Source organism: Mirounga leonina, unplaced genomic scaffold (genome assembly GCF_011800145.1).
Source record: "Mirounga leonina isolate KUSES-001 unplaced genomic scaffold, KU_Mleo_1.0 Mir_200, whole genome shotgun sequence".
NCBI lineage: Eukaryota > Metazoa > Chordata > Mammalia > Carnivora > Phocidae > Mirounga > Mirounga leonina.
Genome location: NW_023270503.1, coordinates 21,194,180 through 21,213,557, shown reverse-complemented (window position 1 = coordinate 21,213,557; position 19,378 = coordinate 21,194,180). Strand labels below are relative to the sequence as shown.

The window sequence follows — 19,378 nt, the reverse complement described above, 5'->3', positions numbered from 1 at the left end:
CTCACAATTTCTTGTATGCTGGTCATCACATCTGATTGGTTTACAGAAACCCTGGGAGTGAGGTAGGGCTGAAGCTCGACCCACAGTTAGGGGAGAAAGATGACGCCTGAAGAGGTTAAGCAACTTAAGATCACAGGTCAGGAGCTGGAGAGTGAGAGCCTGTCCAGTTTGCCAACTTTGTCCAGAGCTTATTTCCACTACGTTAAATTTTAAGTTATCAATACTAACGTGAGAACTAAAAGGGAGTTTAGAAATATTCAAATGCAGTACTTCCCTGATCAATCTGATAAAAACTTTTTCGGGTGTGCATTAAAAACAGAGTCTTAGGCCCCACTGCAGACCTTTTGAATGATAATCACTGGGAGAGAGGTTTTATATGGTTACAAGAGCCCCAAGAGGTGGTTTTAATGATTAGGTAAGTTTGGAAAAATGCTCTTCTACATCTGCATGTCCAACATGGCAGACCCGTGGCTATTTAAATTTACACTGGTTAAATTAAACGAAAAAACCGGATTTTTCCATTGCACTAGCTACCTTTTAAGTGCCCAACAGCCAGGTGTAGCTAGTGGCTGCCATATTGGATAACACACATATAAGACATTCCTATCACTGCACAAAGTTCTGTTGGTCAATGCTGATTCTAGACCAGCCCTTCCACTATGAGGATGAGAAAACTGAGGCCCAGAATTTCATCTGACAAGTGCTATGAAGCTAGTCAGTGGCAGAATTGAAACACGAACCTAGTCTGCCCGTACCTCTCTTACTATATCATTTCATCCCACCTCAAATCAGGCTTTTTCATATAGGAATTATTTCCTTTCCACCTTTTCTTGGGGGTTCCAGCAAAAAAAGAAGAAAAAGTCTAAATCTGTGTGTGTGTGTAAATCTTAAAAAAAAAAAAAAGTCATTAAAAATCATGATTAAATCTAAACCAATCTGTAATTTTTTTTTTTTAAAGATTTTATTTATTCATTTATTTGAGAGAGTGAGAGAGAGAGCACATGAGAGGGGGAAGGTCAGAGGGAGAAGCAGACTCCCTGCCGAGCAGGGAGCCCGATGTGGGACTCGATCCCGGGACTCCAGGATCATGACCTGAGCCGAAGGCAGTCGCTTAACCAACTGCGCCACCCAGGCGCCCACCAATCTGTAATTTTTATAAAAAACTAAAGGTAGTGTTGGACAGTTACTTATACCCCAGTGTTAGGAGACATATCTTATCTTGTTTAACTATTTTAACTCCTCCTCTTCTACTGACCTGATGTTTTCATCTTTCTCTTGGATTTGAAACCCTGAAACTAATGTTACATTTTAACTCGCTTACCTTAATATTTAAAGGTGAAAAGGTTATATCTTTTTCAGCAAACATTTTAAAAATGAGAACAGAAATAAGGAGCAACCAAAAAATAGTGACTTGTCTAATTTTAGAATATGGTCACTCAAACCACTGAGCACTCTTGGCTTTCAGTAATCTAGTGGTTCGTATTTATGACATTAATATGCTGTTTTCACTTGTAACCTACAGCTCTACCTTTTTTTGACTACTGTTATATTTTCAAACAATTTGAGGGCCTAAAAGCATCTGAATATGTAGCAAGGTTTAGACTCTAATCAGGTCACCATATAACCAGTCACAAAAAATACAACAGTGTCTTCTTTAAAAATAAAACCAGTTGTTCCTGTCTAGTATGTTCAGAATGCAAATGTCTCCAAAGTCAATCAGCTTAAGTCATGACAGTTCATGTTTAAAGTCAGCTGGAAAATAACCTGGAACTCCACAGTAATTAGAACTTTAAAGACAGAATTACACAGCTCTATCAGTTTTTTTAAGTACGTAGTATTCATTTCCATGTTAAATTCTAGTGAAACTGATGTCAAACTATAAAATTAAAAATTGGATTGTTGAAAAACATGGCCCAACATAAGATACTCATGGACAAATACTTATTCAAGACACTCTTGCCATAATTTGCAAGGTACCCAGAAGCCTTCAGAGGGGGTTCTATATAAATAGAAACTACTTGTTATTCAGAGAAAGAGATGGTGCCAAAAAAAAAAAAAAAAAAAGACAGCTCTTTTCTTTCTAAACACTCATTGGTGTTGAGGTAAACAAAAAGAATACAGTCTAAGTAAGCATGGTAGAGCAGAGCAAGAGTCTCTAAGTCATGACATGGGGAGAGAGAAAAATGTCTGTGTTTCAGTATTTTAAACTGGGGACTGGTAGTTTAAGAGGAAATTTATTCTCTGGCTTTTAGACCAGATTCATTACTTCTACATCTTATCTGTTATGTCTTGACTCCACTTCACTATATTAGGAAGAGGAAAAACAAGTGCCCTGAAGATTCTTATGCCAAGAAAACTACTTTTGGAGGCAGCACAGCTCAGCAAATGAAGAACATTAGAAAAACGTTAACTGACAACAGCAGAAAGGGAACTACCTCAACGACTGAGTGATAAATGGCACATACTAATGTAAAGAATATGAAAACTACTGCGAACTGTAAGCAAATATAAAAGTGTTCCAAAAATTTCAAATCTCATAATGAGAGAACTGCAAAAGTAAGTCATAATAAAGAAAGAAATGAAAATATTGTAGGAGGGGCTTTGAGAAGAAGCGAAGACACAGGTCAAAAGGAAGGGGCGGGGGGGACAGTTCTGACCACGTCTGTACCAGGAGGTGCTTCTAACAGCTTCAGTACTATCCCCAGAAGACAACTGAGGCAGCTTTAGGGAAAGTGACTTAGGCAACAAGCAAATGTGCTTTGAGAGAGGAGAAATACAGAGGTGTTGCTGAATTTTCTACCTACGAAAAGATGCACTAGTGAGAGAAAACGACCGTGAAATCCCAGACTGTAATTCCCAAGCTTCCTGTAGAAAACCATCAACCACTCTCAGACATACAAGCCAGCGCATCTGAAAATGACCCAGCGAAGTTTTCAGCTGGCCCTCACTATCTCGCAAACCCTCCTTCCTCCACTTCCCTGCTGTTCTCTCCTGGCTCACAGAATATAGGCCAATGAGCGGTGGGTGGGTGAGGAGGATGTGAGAGAAAATTTGAGAAGTAAAAAAGGGAGCAACTTAACAAGGACATGAATGAGACTGAAGGGTGTAATAAGGGCATGCAAACGACAATTCGAACGGAACGGGCTTTCCTGGGCAGCAGAGAGCGTTCAGTGCTGGTAAGGGTTCAAGCAAACGCCAGACTACATACCACTTGTCAGAGAGGCTGCAGAGGGGACGGCTGCTTTGGGTGACCTCTAATGTCTCTTCCGACTCTGAAACGTTAGGATTCTCATTTCACAAAAGAGAACGCAATGGTCCCGAAAGCCCCCCAACCTAGAACCCTTTTGAAGAAGCGGCCCAGGTGGCGGCTTCCCAAACACCACTCCCACACGTGCCCACCCCGCCCCCTTTCAGTATTTCCACCTCCACGTGCGAAATGCCTCGCGGCACTCGCCCCGGAGCGGAGAGGCACCTTCCCCCGCAAAGCACCCAGACTAGGCCCCTCTGGGGCAAGTGAGGACTCCACTCTCCCACCCTGGACGGCTAAAAAAGGAAAAGTCTCAAATCCAGCCTCCCCCCCCGCCCCCCCCGCCGCCACCAGCCAGAGCTGAAGGGGGAGGGGGGGGCGGGACGCAGAGAAAAACTTTCTTCTAAAATTTTTCTCCCAAAGAGTGGAGGAAGTAGAGAGAACCCCGCCGAGTCCGGGGCTGAGGGGGTGGGGGGAGGGGAACCCCCGAATCGTTTAACGGCCGGTAGGGGGAGGGGGACTCTGGAGGTTGAGGGGGCGTGGGATGGAGAAACAGGCCTGGGAGCGGGGTCAAAGAGCTGCAGGGGCTCCTGGGGTCGGGGAGCTGCAGGCGTCCCCCCCACCTGGCACACAAAGCGGCTGCCGCGCTCGGCTCTCACCAGATCCTTTGTGTTTTCCATCAGGGCCTCATGGGTAGGGGCTGTCCGTGCTCCCCGGGCCCGCGGCGCCCCCTCCCCGAGCTGGGGGCAGGCGCCTCTCCCCGGGACTACGGCGACTACAGGGGGGCCCCCGCTGGGCCCAGACCGGTGGCGGCTGCGGCAGCCCCCGGATTTCCCCCCTTTAACTCGGGTGGCCCCAGGATATCAACAACATTAGCATAGCCCTCCCTCCCCAGCGCGCCTGCGCCGTGACCCGCGCCCCGATTGGCCCACTTCCCTACATACCCTCCTCTCTCTCTCCTCCAGCGTGGGACCCTCCGCAGGCTCCGTACTCCAAGGGCCGTACCAAGACGAGGGGGTGGAAAAGGCAACCGCGGCTCGTGTTAAGTCGAGTGGTTAAAAAGTCAGGAAGAAAAGTGGAAGTTTCATTCAGTCATCCCAGCTTATACTCTCGCTTCCTTGTGCTCCTTTCAGTCAGTTGCAGCTGCGAAGTTGTGTTGGAAAAAATTTCCCACTCCAGTCACGCCGCTTCCCCCTCCACCCGGAAGATTGGTCCTCCCGGAGGAACTCCCCTACGGGGAGGGGTTGGTGAGGGGAGTGGGCGCTACGTAGGGAGAGAGTGTTGGTCACGTGCTAACAGACCGCGCAGGCTCCTTCCGACCCCGCGGGGCCTCAGCGGCCGCGGAAATCCAACGACCTCGGCGCACGCGCAGCGAGGTTCCACGTGAGCGCCTGCGTTTCTTCTCCAACCCAACGATGCCGCCGGAACGTAGAAGCCGAACGAAACCGGACCGGAGAAGCGGAGTGAGGCTGGACCGGAAGAGCCGAACGAAGCCGGACCGGAGAGCCGGAACAGGGCCGGGCGGGCCGCCCCGAAAGGCTGCTCCTTCATCCCAGCGGAAACCGCCGGCCCGGCCGAGCGCAGCAGCCGCTGCGATCGCAGTCGCGGCGGAGGAGGAGAGACGGCTCCGGCAGCGGAACCGCCTGACGCTGGAGGAGGACAAGCCGGCCGTGGAGCGGTGCCTGGAAGAGCTGGTGTTCGGCGATGTCGAGGACAACGAGGACGCGTTGCTGCGGCGTCTGCAGGGCTCGCGGGTGAGGGAGGCCGCGGCGCGCGGGCTGGGCGCGCTCGGGCGGGGCGCACGGTGGGCGGTGAGCCTCCGGGGGCGGAGCCTGGGCGACCTGCGGCGCCGGGAGCGCTCAGGTCGGCGGGCGCCCGGAGAACGCGGGCGCCGACGGGTGCCAGACTGGAAGTCTCCGCTGGGCGGAGACCTCGCCTTTCTCCGCCCCCGGGGGGGGGGAGCCCCTGCGCCTGGTATCCAGCAGGCGCTTTTACACGTACGTGTAGCGAACTGCAGTCGTGAGCATTTTTAGCGGCTCAGTCCCACTGTGCTCTCTCCAAACCCAGTGTTTCTTTCCTCGTGGCCGTTCGATCCCCTGCCTCAGTACCTTGCCGTGATTCAGGAGTTATGGAATCAGAATGTGGGTTTTAACAGCTTCCCAAGTGATTGGCCAACTTCTGAGAATGATCGTGTATTTGTTCACCAGATCATTGTTAGTCTGTTGGGGGCCGTATGTTTTTCTGGCAGTGAAAACCCTGCATGCTTTTTATCATCCCTTTTTATCCTTTTTGCACGTTTTTTTTTATAACTTTTTGGGGACACTTGTAATCATTCCTTGTATGCTTTACCTGATTTTTCTTCCAAGATAGGGAGTTCCAGATACTGTTCTAGGCAATGGAGGAGACACAGCAATGGACAAAAACAGACAAAGGTCTCTTGCTCTTTTGGAGCATGTGTACCAGTGGCAGAAAAAGAAGATAAAGTAAAATGCAAATATGTCAGTGATGTGTGCTGAAGAGGAAAAAAAAGAAAGCATTTTAGGGAAAGGAAGATGAGTGTGTGTAGAGGCCGGGGAACTTTTACATAGCATGACCAAGCAAAGCCTCACCGAGAATACTCCGTTTGGTAAATGAATGCCCACCTCGCAAGTGGCCAGTGTCAATTGGCTGTATTTCCTTTGGGTGCTTATGAGGGAAGCTGCAGAAATCTCGTTGGCAGATAGAGAACTGTTAATGGAAAACTGCTGGCCTTTGGGACAGTTGCATAGTCAAGAAAAAATATTTCAAGAAAAAGGAACAGCCTATGTGAGGCTCATAACAGACGAGCAAGAAAATATTTGGATATGGCTATTAGTGGTTTTGGGGAAAGTTCACGCTCAACTTCTGGGAGTATTCTGTGGTGTAGATTTAGATCTGATAGTCTAGTGTAAATTTTCTTAAGATAGGGGGTCAAGAATGGTTATGAACGATGGAGAAGAGGTATGTCTAAGAATGTGAAATGCCGGGGCGCCTGGGTGGCTCAGTTGGTTAAGCGACTGCCTTCGGCTCAGGTCATGATCTCGGGGTCCTGGGATCAAGTCCCACATCAGGCTCCCTGCTCAGCAGGGAGTCTGCTTCTCCCTCTGACCCTCACCCCTCTCATTCTCTTTCTGTCATTCTCTGTCTCTCAAAAATAAATAAAATTAAAAAAAAAAAAAGAATGTGAAATGCCCATTAGTTATGGTATTCAATCACGTGATTTTTGATGTTAGTCTGCCTCTGGCCCCATGATTTCTTTAGTTCTGGGATTTTTGCAACTCCTTTCCTCCTCTGTCAACTTTTGTTGTTCCCATCTTAATTGGTCCTCTCCTTTCAGATGTCAGCTTTCGCTCCTTGACTGTTTGTCCTACCTGCCTGTCCAGCATATGGTGCCATTCTCTCATCTCTGCATTTTCTGTTCTGCCTCCAGCATTTGCTGTGGTAGTATTCTGTCCCATTGTTCCATCAGAGGGCCTGCAAAGCATTCTACAAGACCTCTAACTGTAAGGTGTGTGCGTCTGCTGAAAAACTCAGTGCTTGAGGGCATTTTGTCTTCTCTAGGTTCAAGTACAGGAAGACTCAGGTGACTTGGAAGTGGAGAATGAAGCAAAAGATAGTTTTCTATTCCAAAAGAAGCCAGTTTGGGTGGATGAAGAAGATGAAGATGATGAAATGTAGGTTGCCTAATTTTTCTTCCAGAAATCCTCTGGATATTTAAAAAATTATTTTGTAAGTTTTAAAGAAGTTGTCTTACAAATACGTGATTACGTGAAGATTTAAAAAATACTGTAAAGCAGAAGAGAGAAGAGGTCATTCATAAACCCACCACCGAGGGAGAACCGATGTTAACATGTTGGCCCTCTTCTCTTGTGTGCAGTATCGAATAGCAAAGAAAGCATAGTGTTCGGTGTCACATTTGAGTTTGCCTTTTAATTTGGCCAGTTCCTAAGTGACCAAGGGCAAGTTTGGAACCTCCCTTTTCTCTTTCGAATGGAGGTAATAATAGTAATATCAGAAGGCTCTTGAGATTAAGTGAAATAATGTATGTGGAGCTCTTAGCACAATGTCTGAAACTGAGAAAAGGCTAGAAAAAAGCCTAGCACACTCAATATTATACTTGTAAGAGATGAGAATGTATTGTCTTGCAAGCATTTATCTCCACTTAAAAATAAAAACCTTTATAAACGTTTTTAAATGGTTATATTATAGTCTACTATATGAATTAACTATAATTTGTATAGGTATCATTAGACAGATAGGTTTTCCTATTTTTCCCTTTGATAAGTTGATATTGAGACAGATATTTTTCTGCATAAACCTTTTTTCCTTTCTAATTATTTCTGTAAGAAAAATTTTCCGTGGTAGAATTACTTAATCAAAGGGCATAGGCATGTGTAAGATTCTTGATAAAAATTGCCAGACTGACCAAGAGGTTCTCCCAGTTTACCTTTCCAATTGAAAGGTGTCCATTTCACTCCATTCTTATAAACAACGCTTTATCTTTTTTTCAGACTTTGTCAGTTTAATGGGCGGGAAATAACTATTTAATTGGTGTGATTTTTGTCATTACTCATTGGTATTCTTTCAGAGCATTCTCTATTACGTGTTTATCTTTTTAAAAAAATTAATGTGTATTTGATATTCTGTACCTTATAAATCTTGACTTATATTTGATTAAATGTGTTCTCAGATTTTTAAAGGCAACAACTAGCTACGACGAATCTTTTAAAGTCATTTAAAGCATACTGTTTTGTTTTTAATAGGGTTGACATGATGAGCAACCGGTTTCGGAAAGATATGATGAAAAATGCCAGTGAAAGTAAACTTTCAAAAGACAAGCTTCAAAAGAGACTTAAGGAAGAGTAAGTGTCCTTTTCCATGTGATTTACCAAGCTGTAACTTATAATCAGTGGTTTATTTAGATTCACTGAGTCTTTGGCTGTAACAGTTTCTTAGGTAGTGAGATTTCCATTTTGAAGTAGTAAGAGTGTTGCTACTGGAAGAAATGGTGTAAGTTTTAGTATTTTGTAGGGAGTGGGAACACAAGTACAAAAAATTTTGGAAAATCTGGTAATCCTACCACCCACACATAATCAGTGATGATATTGCTTACTTGCTTGTCTATTTGTATATGGTAAACCATTTCTTTTCCATAACTTCTAGGCTCTTTTAGTTGAACAGAGCTGGGAAATGTATGTATTTTTAAAAATAATGACTTCATGGGGTGCCTAGGTGGCTCGGTCGTTATATATATCACCTTTATTCATCAGTCGATGGACACTTGGGCTCTTTGCATAGTTTGGCTATTGATGATAATGTTGCTATAAATAAACATCAGCATGCATGTACCCCTTCGAATCTGTATTTTTGTATACTTTGGGTAAATACCTAGTAGTACAATTGCTGGATCATAAGGTAGCTCTATTTTTAACTTTTTGAGGAACCTCCATACTGTTTCCCAGAGTGGCTGCACCAGTTTGCATTCCCACCAACAGTGTAGGAGGGTTCCCCTTTCTCCACATCCTTGTCAGCGTCTGTTGTTTTCTCTTTTGTTAATTTTAGACATTCTGACAGGTGTGAGATGGTATCTCATCATGGTTTTTATTTGTATTTTCCTGATAATGAGCGATGTTGAGCATTTTTTCATTTGTATTGGCTAGTTCAAAGTCCTTGTATCCTATTTCTGTCATGTCTGTCATTTCTGTGTCTTTCTCTTGACTGATTTTTGTTCGGGTTATGGTTCATGTTTTTCTGCTTCTCTGCATGTCTAGAAATTTTGATTGGATTTTGGGGCAATGTGAATATTAAGTTGATCAATGTCTGGATTTTGATTTTTGCTTTTAATGAGTGTTGAATGAGTGAATATTGAATGAGTGAGTACTTTTAATGAGTTTGTCTTGGCAGGAGTTTGATCGGCTTAGAGATTAGTTTGATCCTTTTAGGATTTGTTCTTAGTTTTGCTGTAGAGTAGCATTTGCTGTAGGCTGGTTTAGCCCCATTTCTAAGATATGCCCTTTTTGCCATCTCTACTGAATGCTCTGAGTTTCCAACCTTCGCTTGCTGGTTGGAACTCAAGTGTCTCAACTCTGGTGTGCAACTTATGGCTCCCTCGTAGTTCTTTGCCTGACCTCATGGAGTTTCATCCTCTGAATGTGCAGCTTAGTATTCAGCAAAAATGTCTGTGGACCCCAGTGTAGATTTTTGGAGCTTTTTTGTTTTAAGTAGGCTCCACGCCCAGCATGGAGCCCAACATGGGGCTTGAACTCACGACCCTGAGCTGAGCCGAGGGGCTCCTGGGTGGCTCAGTCAGTTGGGCGTCTGCCTTTGACTCAGGTCATGATCTCGGAGTCCTGGGATCGAGCCCTGTGTCAGGCTTTCTGCTTGGTGGGGAGTCTACTTCTCCCTCTCCCTCTGTGCTCTCCCTCTAGCTCTCTCTCAAATAAATAAATAAAATCTTAAAAAAAAAAGAAAAAAGCTGAGCCACAATCAAGAGTCGGGTGCTTGACTGAGCCACCCAGGTGCCCCCCATTTTTTTGAAATTTATTTTTATTTTTTATTCACTTATATTTTAATAAGGCAAATCCTTTAAAAAAAATTTTTTTAAAATTTTTAATTAGGCTATACACCCAGCGTGGAGCCATAATGTGGGGCTTGAACTCACAACCATGAAATCAAGAGTCAGTCACCCAACCAACTGAGCCACCCAGGCGCCTGGAGCTCTTTCTTTTTCTCTTCTTTTGTTCACTGCCCCTTAAATTCCAGTTGTCTCAGGCTCTTTCAGGTCTGACTTTTTCTCATTAGTTCTGTGCCAGGGTCTCAAAAAATTGCCTTCAGGGGAAAATCTTGGGATGACAGCGCTCACCTTGTTATTTCCTTTCTCTCAGGGATCGCAATCTTATGTTGTTTATTGTCCAATTTTTGGAAACAGTTTCATGTATTTTGTCTAGTTTTCTAGTTGTTTATGGCCAGTGGGCTGAGTTTGGTGGCTTTGTACTTCTGTATTAAACAATTAGAATGACACTCTGCACTCTTCCAGAAACTAGCCCTTCAGAATCTGTTTCTCATGCTTGTAAAGCTTACTTTTTCCTGAGTGAAATGCTCCAATTTTATTCGAAGGATATGTGATTGTGTTTTGTATATTCTTACCAACCTGGTCATTTTCTCTCAGATGTGTTTTACTATGTGCTCTATTACTGTAGCATTGGTTTATAACCACAGAGTTCTTTTTTTTTTTTTTTAAAGATTTTATTTATTTATTTGAGAGAGAGAATGAGAGAGAGAGAGCATGAGAGGGAGGAGGGTCAGAGGGAGAAGCAGACTCCCTGCCGAGCAGGGAGCCCGATGCGGGACTCGATGCGGGACTCGATCCCGGGACTCCAGGATCATGACCTGAGCCGAAGGCAGTCGCTTAACCAACTGAGCCACCCAGGCACCCAACCACAGAGTTCTTTACTTAGTCCCAAGATCTGAGATGTGTTGATATGAACAAATAAGCAGACGTGTAACTAGACAAAAATAATTAACAAATATGTATCCAGGTGTCCTATATCCAAGACTAGTTGAAACGGTTAGAAGTTCACGAAAGTTTCCCATATAGGCAAGTTGGGATTATTCTGTGTGTGTAGTCCTTCTGTTCTTAAACATAATAATTTCTTTGGCAGAGATTGTATACGTGCTCTCAAGGTGAGCTAATCTAATCTTGTAAGCTCAGTGAGCATTTATTAACACAAAAATGAAATTCTGTATTTTTGTTTAGATTCCAGCATGCCATGGGGGGAGTACCTGCCTGGGCAGAGACTAATAAGCGGAAAACATCTTCAGATGGTGAGTATTGGTATTTCTGTTTAAGTTAGTAAATAAATCTCTGTTCCTATTCTGTTCTGTGAGCTTTCTCATGAGGCTCGTTAAAACCTGGTGTTTCAAATATGTCTTTTTTTTTTTCTCTCCTTTAAATGTTTGGTTCCGAAGTCTACCAATTCTCTGAGGGAAGCTCTTTTACAATAGTGTAAGATTGACTTAATAGCATTTGTCTGTTGTATGGACAGTAAGGGATGAATTTTATGATGTTTGATTCTCAACAGAACTGTGTTGTGTTATGGCATAGGATTAAGGAAAAATAACTATTCTTCTTCATTCAGAACCCCTTCTGAAGACATTGGCAGCTAATATAGCACATGTCCAGTCAGGCCCAGATGATCAGTCACTTTGTAAACACCTATTGTTCACCTCCAGGTTTTAAGTTTGGCTTGTACCATAACTGCTTTATCCTTTTTAGATTCTTGAGTTTAGATATTATAAATGTGGATAGCTTACCAAGATCTGATTTGGGTGCTTGGAGTTATACATTTTAGACTTGGAATTGACTTTTGAAGTCCTTTAGAGAGTCTGGAGTGTAGGAGTCTATCCTCCCACATAATGCAGTAGCTCTCTCCTTAGCATCCTTGATTTTTGATGAGCCTCTGTTCTATTACCTCCCCCACCTTTCCCTCCCTTCTCCCCGCCCCTGTTAGTCCAGGCCTTATGGTATTCAGGTACAGGGAGTCCATATAAAGAACCAGTTGTTTTCTGTAATTCTGTTAGAAAACTCAATCTGTTACTAAGTCAAAATTCTGTTCTGGTTTCCAGCCAGATACTTTTAGAGGTTAAAGGAAGCTTTGTGGTATAGCCTGAATTTATCCACTGCAAGAATGTTTTTCTACAACATCTGTTAGATGGTAATTTAGCCTCTGCTTAAACATGTCGAATAATGCTGTACTCTTTACTGGACTGTTTTTCCCTCTTCTCTTTTCCTTAAGAACTAATTGTTAGAATTTTTTCCAATTTCGAAATTTACCTCCCTACATTCTGTAGTCCTACCTTTAAAAAGTATACAGTTAAAAAAAAAAAAGTATACAGTTTATTTTACCTCTTGTTTCCTGTAAAACTCTGTTGTTGAAGAAATGTCTTTCCAAGTTTGGGTTTTTTTTTTTTTTTAAAGATTTTATTTATTTATTTGACAGAGAGACGGTGAGAGAGGGAACACAAGCAGGGGAAGTGGGAGAGGGAGAAGCAGGCTCCCTGCCGAGCAGGGAGCCCGATGCGGGGCCCGATCCCAGGACCCTGGGATCATGACCTGAGTCGAAGGCAGACGCTTAACGACTGAGCCACCCAGGCGCCCCTCCAAGTTTGGTTTTTAACAAGTTTAACATCCCTTATTTTTTAACCTTTTTTTACATTATATGATTTTTATTTTATTTTTTTTTAAAAGATTTCATTTATTTATTTGACAGAGAGAGAGACCGCGAGAGAGGGAACACAAGCAGGGGGAGTGGGAGAGGGAGAAGCAGGCTTCCTGCTGAGCAGGGAGCCCCATGCGGGTCTCGATCCCAGGACCCTGGGATCATGACCTGAGCCGAAGGCAGACGCTTAACGACTGAGCCACCCAGGCGCCCCCATTATATGATTTTTACCTCCTTGGTTACCAGTTTGCCCTCCTTTATAAAATATAATTTTATTACCCATTTTAGAATGCTGCATTTGTAGTCTATTTTACTTTATTTTTAAAGATTTTACTTTATTTAAGAGAGAGATGAGCAGGGGGAGAGGGGGACAGAGGGAGAGGGTGGAGCAGACTCCCCGCTGAGCAGGGAGCCTGAGACATGGGTTTGATCTCAGGACCCTGGGATCATGACCTGGGCGGATGGTAGATGCTTAACTGACTGAGCCACCCAGGTGCCCCTTCATAGAACATTTGGATCCATGTAATTATAGGTAACGTTATGCTAGCTGTTGAAACAGAAAACCTTCCAGGTCCCAGTGGATTTATCCAATAGAAGTTGTTTTTTTTCAAGCATATGAAATTGTGGTGGTGAGAAGGAGATGATGTGCTTTAAGTTGCCCGAGAGGTTGACATGGCAGCTTACGGGGAAGAGTGAGCAGCTCACCCAAAAGAGGCTTTTATTGGCCTCTTTTTATTGGCCTGTCCTGGGAGTGGTACATGGTACTTTGACTTAGATTTTATTGGCCAGAGCTGAGTCACAAGGCCACACTAATTCATGGGCTCCCAGGAAATGCAGTTTGTCTTTGTATCCACGAGAAAAAAGAAATGGATTAAGTCACTCATTAGCCTGTCTGCTACTATTGGGATATCCTGGTCTACCTTCATTTTACAGGTGAGGGGAGTGAGGTTCAAAAAGATAAAAGTGACTTGTCCAAGATGTACTTCTTCTTGGCACAGTGGTGACCAAACCCCCAGCCTCACAGTTGTCCCAACATGTTATTTTTATCGATAAATATTTCATCTAGTGTTTTTAAAAGAGAAGTACTCCCCACTTTAAACATAATTACAATCATTATAGGCCTTCAAAAATCAATAATAATTACTTAATATGATGGATTGTTTTATTATTGCTGTTTTGTTCATTTATCTCCCCCCCCCCCCCCCCCCCAGGTCCTTTTAGCTTGCTTTGTATTCTGCTTGGTCTTCACAATGCTTTTGAATCTAGCTTGATGTCTTTTTTAAGTTTTGGAAATTCTCACCGATTGTCTTCAAATACTGTTTCTGTTCCAGTCTTTTCTTCTGGGACACCAGTTACATGTGTGTTCAATGTTTTATTTATTTTTTTAAATGTATTTTGTGTTCTTTTCTGCATTTTCTGTCCTTTTTGCTTTCTGTACTTCAGTCTGGATATTTTTTCTGATGCATTTTCCAGACCACTAATTGTCTCTCCAGCTAATTTTTGTAGGCTATTAAAAATACCCACTGGGATTTTAATTTTTACTACTGTAATTTTCTTTTTTTTCTTTTTTTAAAGATTTATTTATTTATTTGAGAGAGTGAGAACGAGAGAGAGTACATGAGAGGGGGGAGGGTCAGAGGGAGAAGCAGGCTCCTCGCTGAGCAGGGAGCCCGATGCGGGACTCGATTCAGGGACTCCAGGATCATGACCTGAGCCGAAAGCAGTTGCTTAACCAACTGAGCCACCCAGGCGCCCTAACTACCGTAATTTTCAGTTCTAGAATTTACATTTGCTTTTTTTAATAGTCTAGTTCTTTGGTTCAATATCTGAATATTCATTATTCTTGACCATATTAAACATAATACTTGAAAAGCTTATGTCTGAAAAACTCAGTTATTTAGATCTCCTGTGGAGACTGTCTATTATTCCTTAGGTTTTCAATCAAGTTACATTATCTTGTAATTATTGGTCTAGTTATATTTCCCTGAGTGCTGGACATTGTATATAAAAAATAGTGTTGCTTAACAAGAGGACAAGGATATCTTTCTCTGGAGAATTTGTACGTTTGTTTCTGGGTAGTGGCTGGGTAAGGGGCACTAGCAATCCCATAGCATCTTACTCCAGTGAGAGATTGTAAGGATTCAAAGCTGGGTTTCAGTTCATGGAGGATTTTCTTAAAATTCTTTGATTTCACCCTTACTCCTTGGTGTAGCCTTTTGTGGCCCCAACCTGAAGCCTGGTGGTTTACCAGACCCCCTTAAGAACCTTAGAGGGCTTTTAGTGCTGGTTTTTGCCCTCTTCTCCCTCTGAGTGTTTTAAAATTGTTGCTCAGCTTTTTGGCTCTCTTTACTAGAATCATCAGGAGAAAAGCATCCCTGTTAGCTCCCTTTGAAGTTCTGATACACAGTTTGCTGACCTTGATCCCTCAGTGCTAGTCCTTTTTCATGTGAGTTAAGCTAGATCTGCTGTCTCCCTTATTGCCAATTTTGCCATGATGATGAATTGTTCTTTTTAAATTAAATACTGCCTTTAACTTTATTTTTTTTCATCCTGTTTTAGTCATTGTCTGTGAATGTCTATCTTTCATTCCAGAGTCAGGCTTTTATTTTAACCAAATATATTGGACTCTGTCATTTTCCCCCTCCCTTTCAGATTTGTTCTGTTTTACTTTTACCAGTTGCAGTTTAAATAAAGTGATTGAGATTGGAGGCTAGAATGGGGGGGTCAAAGTTTGAAATACGTTTGGGGAAGGTAATGGCCATCTCCTTGATTCTAAAGCTCTGCCTTGTGGGTCTGTTTGACTTAGATGAAAGTGAAGAGGACGAAGATGATTTGTTGCAAAGGACTGGGAATTTCATATCTACATCAACCTCTCTTCCTAAAGGAATCTTAAAGGTGAGAGTCAGCAAAGTGGGGCCTCTCCAGCTGACTACCCCTGACGCCCAGTGTGCTTCCCGATTACAAATGTATGGGTTCATGTTCTCTGTGGGATTAAATGTGTTGCTTTCGTTTATTATTCTGCAGAAATGGTCAAGAAGATTAAATTATATCCCCAGGGATCTTTTAGCAATTGTGTTTGATTTCTCCTGCGTTTCTCTTCATTTCCACGGGCGCTAGCCTAGTTTATGCTGCCATCCTCTGTTACCTTGTGTACTGCAGTCACTTCGTGATTGGTCTCCCACTTCCACTCTACTCTTCCTATTCTTCATTTAGTAGAAGCCAGGAGGGGTCTTCTAAAAATAAAACATCAGGTCATGTCACTTTTCATAGCTTTTTGAAAACTTCCGAATTCTTTATCACAGTGTATGCGGCTCTTCATAATCTGGCATCTGCGTATGTCTGAAACTTCATCTCAGAAGTTTTCCCCTTATTTCCTACCCAAGTTCCCTAGGCCTTCTTCCTGTTTCTTGAACACGCCGAGTCCTTTCTTGCCTCAGAACTTTTGCTCTTCCCCCTGCCTGTCTGTTCTTCAAGCACTGCTAATGGCCAACCCATTGGTACCCTTCTGCTCAGATGACACTTAGAAAGGTTCTTCCTGGCTATCTTGTCTAAAGTGGTCTGCACTAGTTAGACTGTATCTGACTTGTTCTTTGTGGTAATGAAGTGCCTGCCCAACACAGTGCTTCAGTTAAATATCTGTTAAGTGACCAGATCTCTCTCTGGCATAGATATTTTTCCCCATTATAAATGGTAGCATGCTTTAGATGGGGGAGGGAGCCCTATTATGGCAAATTACTATGAGACAATGATTGTGTTTCTCCCCACCTTATGAAGATAGTTCACTCCGCTCTTCATAAATTCACCTTCACCGAAAATGCAGTTACCATAAAAATCTAACTTCATTTGTTATAAACAAAACATACATGTAGTACTCACTTTATTTTTCGTATAATTGAGTTTGTAATGCAGAGAACAACCTGTAAAAACCAAGAGATAACTGAAAATAGTCTAAATGCATGATGCATGAGGTCATTATTTCTTTAAATTAGGAACCACGTATTCTGAGAGAAGAACATAGCTGTCCCTGCCAAACACAGAACCATGGCATGTTACAGACTGCCTCGTATTTTGTGCCATGAATGCAAAGATGCTACAGTAGCAGTTTTAAGTAAAATATACTCTGGACGTCAGTTTCCTAACCTATTTGGGTGTATCAGGGGGAAATGACTGTATCCTGATGCTCCAAGACCTTAACGATTTCATCCCCTCGTTTGAAAGATGGTAAAAATTGATTATTGTTTAGTAAAATGACTTCCTAGTTGGTAGGAGAGCTGTGGTCTTCTCGTTACCATTCCATTGTCCTTTCTTCTCAGCATAAGTTATGTTAAAATGCTTTATGCTTTAAAGAAAAGAATGTTGGGGCGCCTGGGTGGCTCAGTCATTAAGCGTCTGCCTTCGGCTCAGGTCATGATCCCAGGGTCCTGGGATCGAGCCCCGCATCGGGCTCCCTGCTCAGCGAGGAGCCTGCTTCTCCCTCTGTCTGCCGCTCCTCCTGCTGTACTCCCTCTCTCTCTCTCTCTCTCTGTCAAATAAATAAATAAAATCTTAAAAAGAAAAGAATGTTAACCCATTTGAATTGATAACAATTCTCGCTTTCTTTTTCCATAGCTGAAGAATTGTCTCCCTGCTAACGCGGAACGTCCTACTACCGCGCGGGTCTCGTCTGTGCAGTTCCATCCTTGTGCGCAGGTCGTGATGGTCGCGGCGCTGGATAACGCGGTGTCGCTATTTCAGGTGTGCTTTTTTTTTTTTTTTAAGATTTTATTTATTTGACAGAGACACAATGAGAGAGGGAACACAAACAGGGGAAGTGGGAGAGGGAGAAGCAGGCTTCCTGCTGAGCAGGGAGCCTGATGCGGGGCTCGATCCCAGGACCCTGGGATCATGACCTGAGCCGAAGGCAGACGCTTAACGACTGAGCCACCCAGGCGCCCTCAGGTGTGCATTTTTAAATGGAAACTTGGAGTGAGAAGTATTTAGTCCCGGGGCACAGAGTCTATGGACATACCCAAAAGGGATGTTTTGCGTTTCCTTATAGGTTGATGGAAAAACAAATCCTAAAATCCAGAGCATCTATTTGGAAAAGTTTCCAATTTTTAAGGCCTGTTTTAGTGCTACTGGAGAAGAGGTTTTAGCCACGAGCATCCACAGCAAGGTTCTTTATGTCTACGATATGCTGGCTGGAAAGTTAATTCCTGTGCATCAAGTGAGAGGTAAGGTTTCGCTGATCACCCCTCTTCCCTGCCAGCCCCACGGCTAAGTTCTTTAACAGTATTTACAACCACTTTCCCCCCATGGGATTCTTAAGAATGTCTTTAGTTTTAGTATTGGGAAAATGTCATTGTGTTGAGATAATGTGTTTGAATGAAAGTAGTGAACTTTTTATCGAGCACTTCTGGGAACATTGGAATTTGGGAATCTGTATCTCCCAGAGCAGAAAAGCAGTTGCAGATGCTTGGCTGTAAATTTAGCAGTTGATGCAGTAGAGAGCGCCTGGGACCTAGAAGACCTGAGTCCCAAGTCCTCAAAGTATTGCACCTCTCTGGTCTTCAAGAAATTTGGATTCTCTCTTATCCTTCTAGTGTCTGTTGCAATAGATTTTTTGGTTTACATTTAAAGGAAATAAAGCACTGCTTTTGGAGATTGTAATGTATTTTAAAGACTACTTAAGAAAATCTTTATTATTTGAAAATTTATCTTCCTCTGCTTTCTCCGTTCTTCCCTTGCATTTCTCTCCCCGCATCAACACATAATCCAGTGACACCTTCACGAACCCTCTGTGAACCAAAGCCCTTGTGGTGAGGTTGGCTGGGTTAGCATTATGCGTCTTGGGAGGGGGTGTTGACAATGCTGTGGCTCCCTGGCAGTCTCCCTGTTAAACTGGATATATGTTTGGGGCTGTAAAGGACAGGGGAAGCTCTGTACAGCCTTTTTTCTACTAATGGATCAAAGTGAACAAGGCCAACTTCAGAAACATTTATGGTGTTTATCTTCAGTGTTTCCAGTCTCTGTTTGCCGTGTTTTCTGACACCTTTGGTGTTCCTTTCCAAGTGGATTTTTTTTTTTTTTTTTAAGATTTTATTTATTTATTTATTTGAGAGAGAGCATGAGAGACAGAGAGCACGAGAGGGAAGAGGGTCAGAGGGAGAAGCAGACCCCCAGCCAAGCAGGGAGCCCGATGCGGGACTCGATCCCGGGACTCCAGGATCATGACCTGAGCCGAAGGCAGTCGCTTAACCAACTGAGCCACCCAGGCGTCCCGAGTTTAAGCATGCTTTAACCCAGTGCTTTTCCGACATTAATGTGCATAAAAACAACTTGGGGACCTGGCTAAAGTGCAGATTGTTATTCTGTAGGTCTGAGGTGGGCCTGATTCTGCATTTCTTTTATTTTTTTTTATTTTTTTTATTTTTGAGAGAGAGAGAGAATGACAGAGAGAGAATGAGAGGGGTGAGGGTCAGAGGGAGAAGCAGACTCCCTGCTGAGCAGGGAGCCCGATGTGGGACTTGATCCCGGGACTCCAGGATCATGACCTGAGCCGAAGGCAGTCGCTTAACCAACTGAGCCACCCAGGCGCCCTGATTCTGCATTTCTAACAAGCTCTTGGGTGATGCTGATGTTGCTGGTCCATGGACCTCATTTTGAGTTGAAAAGCCCTAAATAGTTTCCCCCATATTGAAGCAGAAAACAATATGTAGTTGTTAACTATTTTCACATATTATTCCACTAATGAAAAGGAGTAGGCTTTTGTCCGCCTTTGCCTTGCATCCTCTTGGGAAAAACAAACCCGGGGTTGGCCAAGATGCAGTTAGTGATGTTTACCGTGGATCTGCGGGTACACAGGAGTTGTGCATCTGATCACCAGCTTCTTCCAAGACGTGGCATTTATCTTGCC

At 43.3% G+C, this 19,378-nt stretch overlaps 2 protein-coding genes across 9 annotated transcripts in view; one reads left to right on the top strand and one right to left on the bottom strand.

Moving 5' to 3' along the window:
- The window catches only part of MBTD1 (mbt domain containing 1), a 73,273-nt gene extending 68,680 nt beyond the window's left edge, over nt 1-4,593 (bottom strand). For 5 of the 7 annotated variants that reach the window (XR_004683195.1, XM_035026807.1, XM_035026810.1 and 2 more), the window contains exons 1-2: nt 3,907-4,140; nt 3,209-3,272 (exon numbers count right to left, since the gene is read on the bottom strand). The gene's annotated coding sequence lies outside the window, so the exon portion shown is untranslated. Of the gene's footprint in view, nt 1-3,208; nt 3,273-3,906; nt 4,141-4,191 lie in introns of those variants that run through there. The other 2 variants (XM_035026808.1, XM_035026809.1) reach the window with 2 other exon arrangements.
- A 12-nt stretch (nt 4,594-4,605) lies between these two features.
- UTP18 (UTP18 small subunit processome component) overlaps nt 4,606-19,378 on the top strand; it is a 43,266-nt gene continuing 28,493 nt past the window's right edge. For both annotated transcript variants that reach the window (XM_035026818.1, XM_035026817.1), the window contains exons 1-7: nt 4,606-5,001; nt 6,827-6,939; nt 8,029-8,127; nt 11,022-11,089; nt 15,290-15,378; nt 17,092-17,217; nt 17,522-17,696. In XM_035026818.1, the coding sequence (XP_034882709.1) occupies nt 4,663-5,001; nt 6,827-6,939; nt 8,029-8,127; nt 11,022-11,089; nt 15,290-15,378; nt 17,092-17,217; nt 17,522-17,696 (1,009 nt within the window). In that variant the 5' untranslated portion in view covers nt 4,606-4,662. The remainder of the gene's footprint in view (nt 5,002-6,826; nt 6,940-8,028; nt 8,128-11,021; nt 11,090-15,289; nt 15,379-17,091; nt 17,218-17,521; nt 17,697-19,378) is intronic.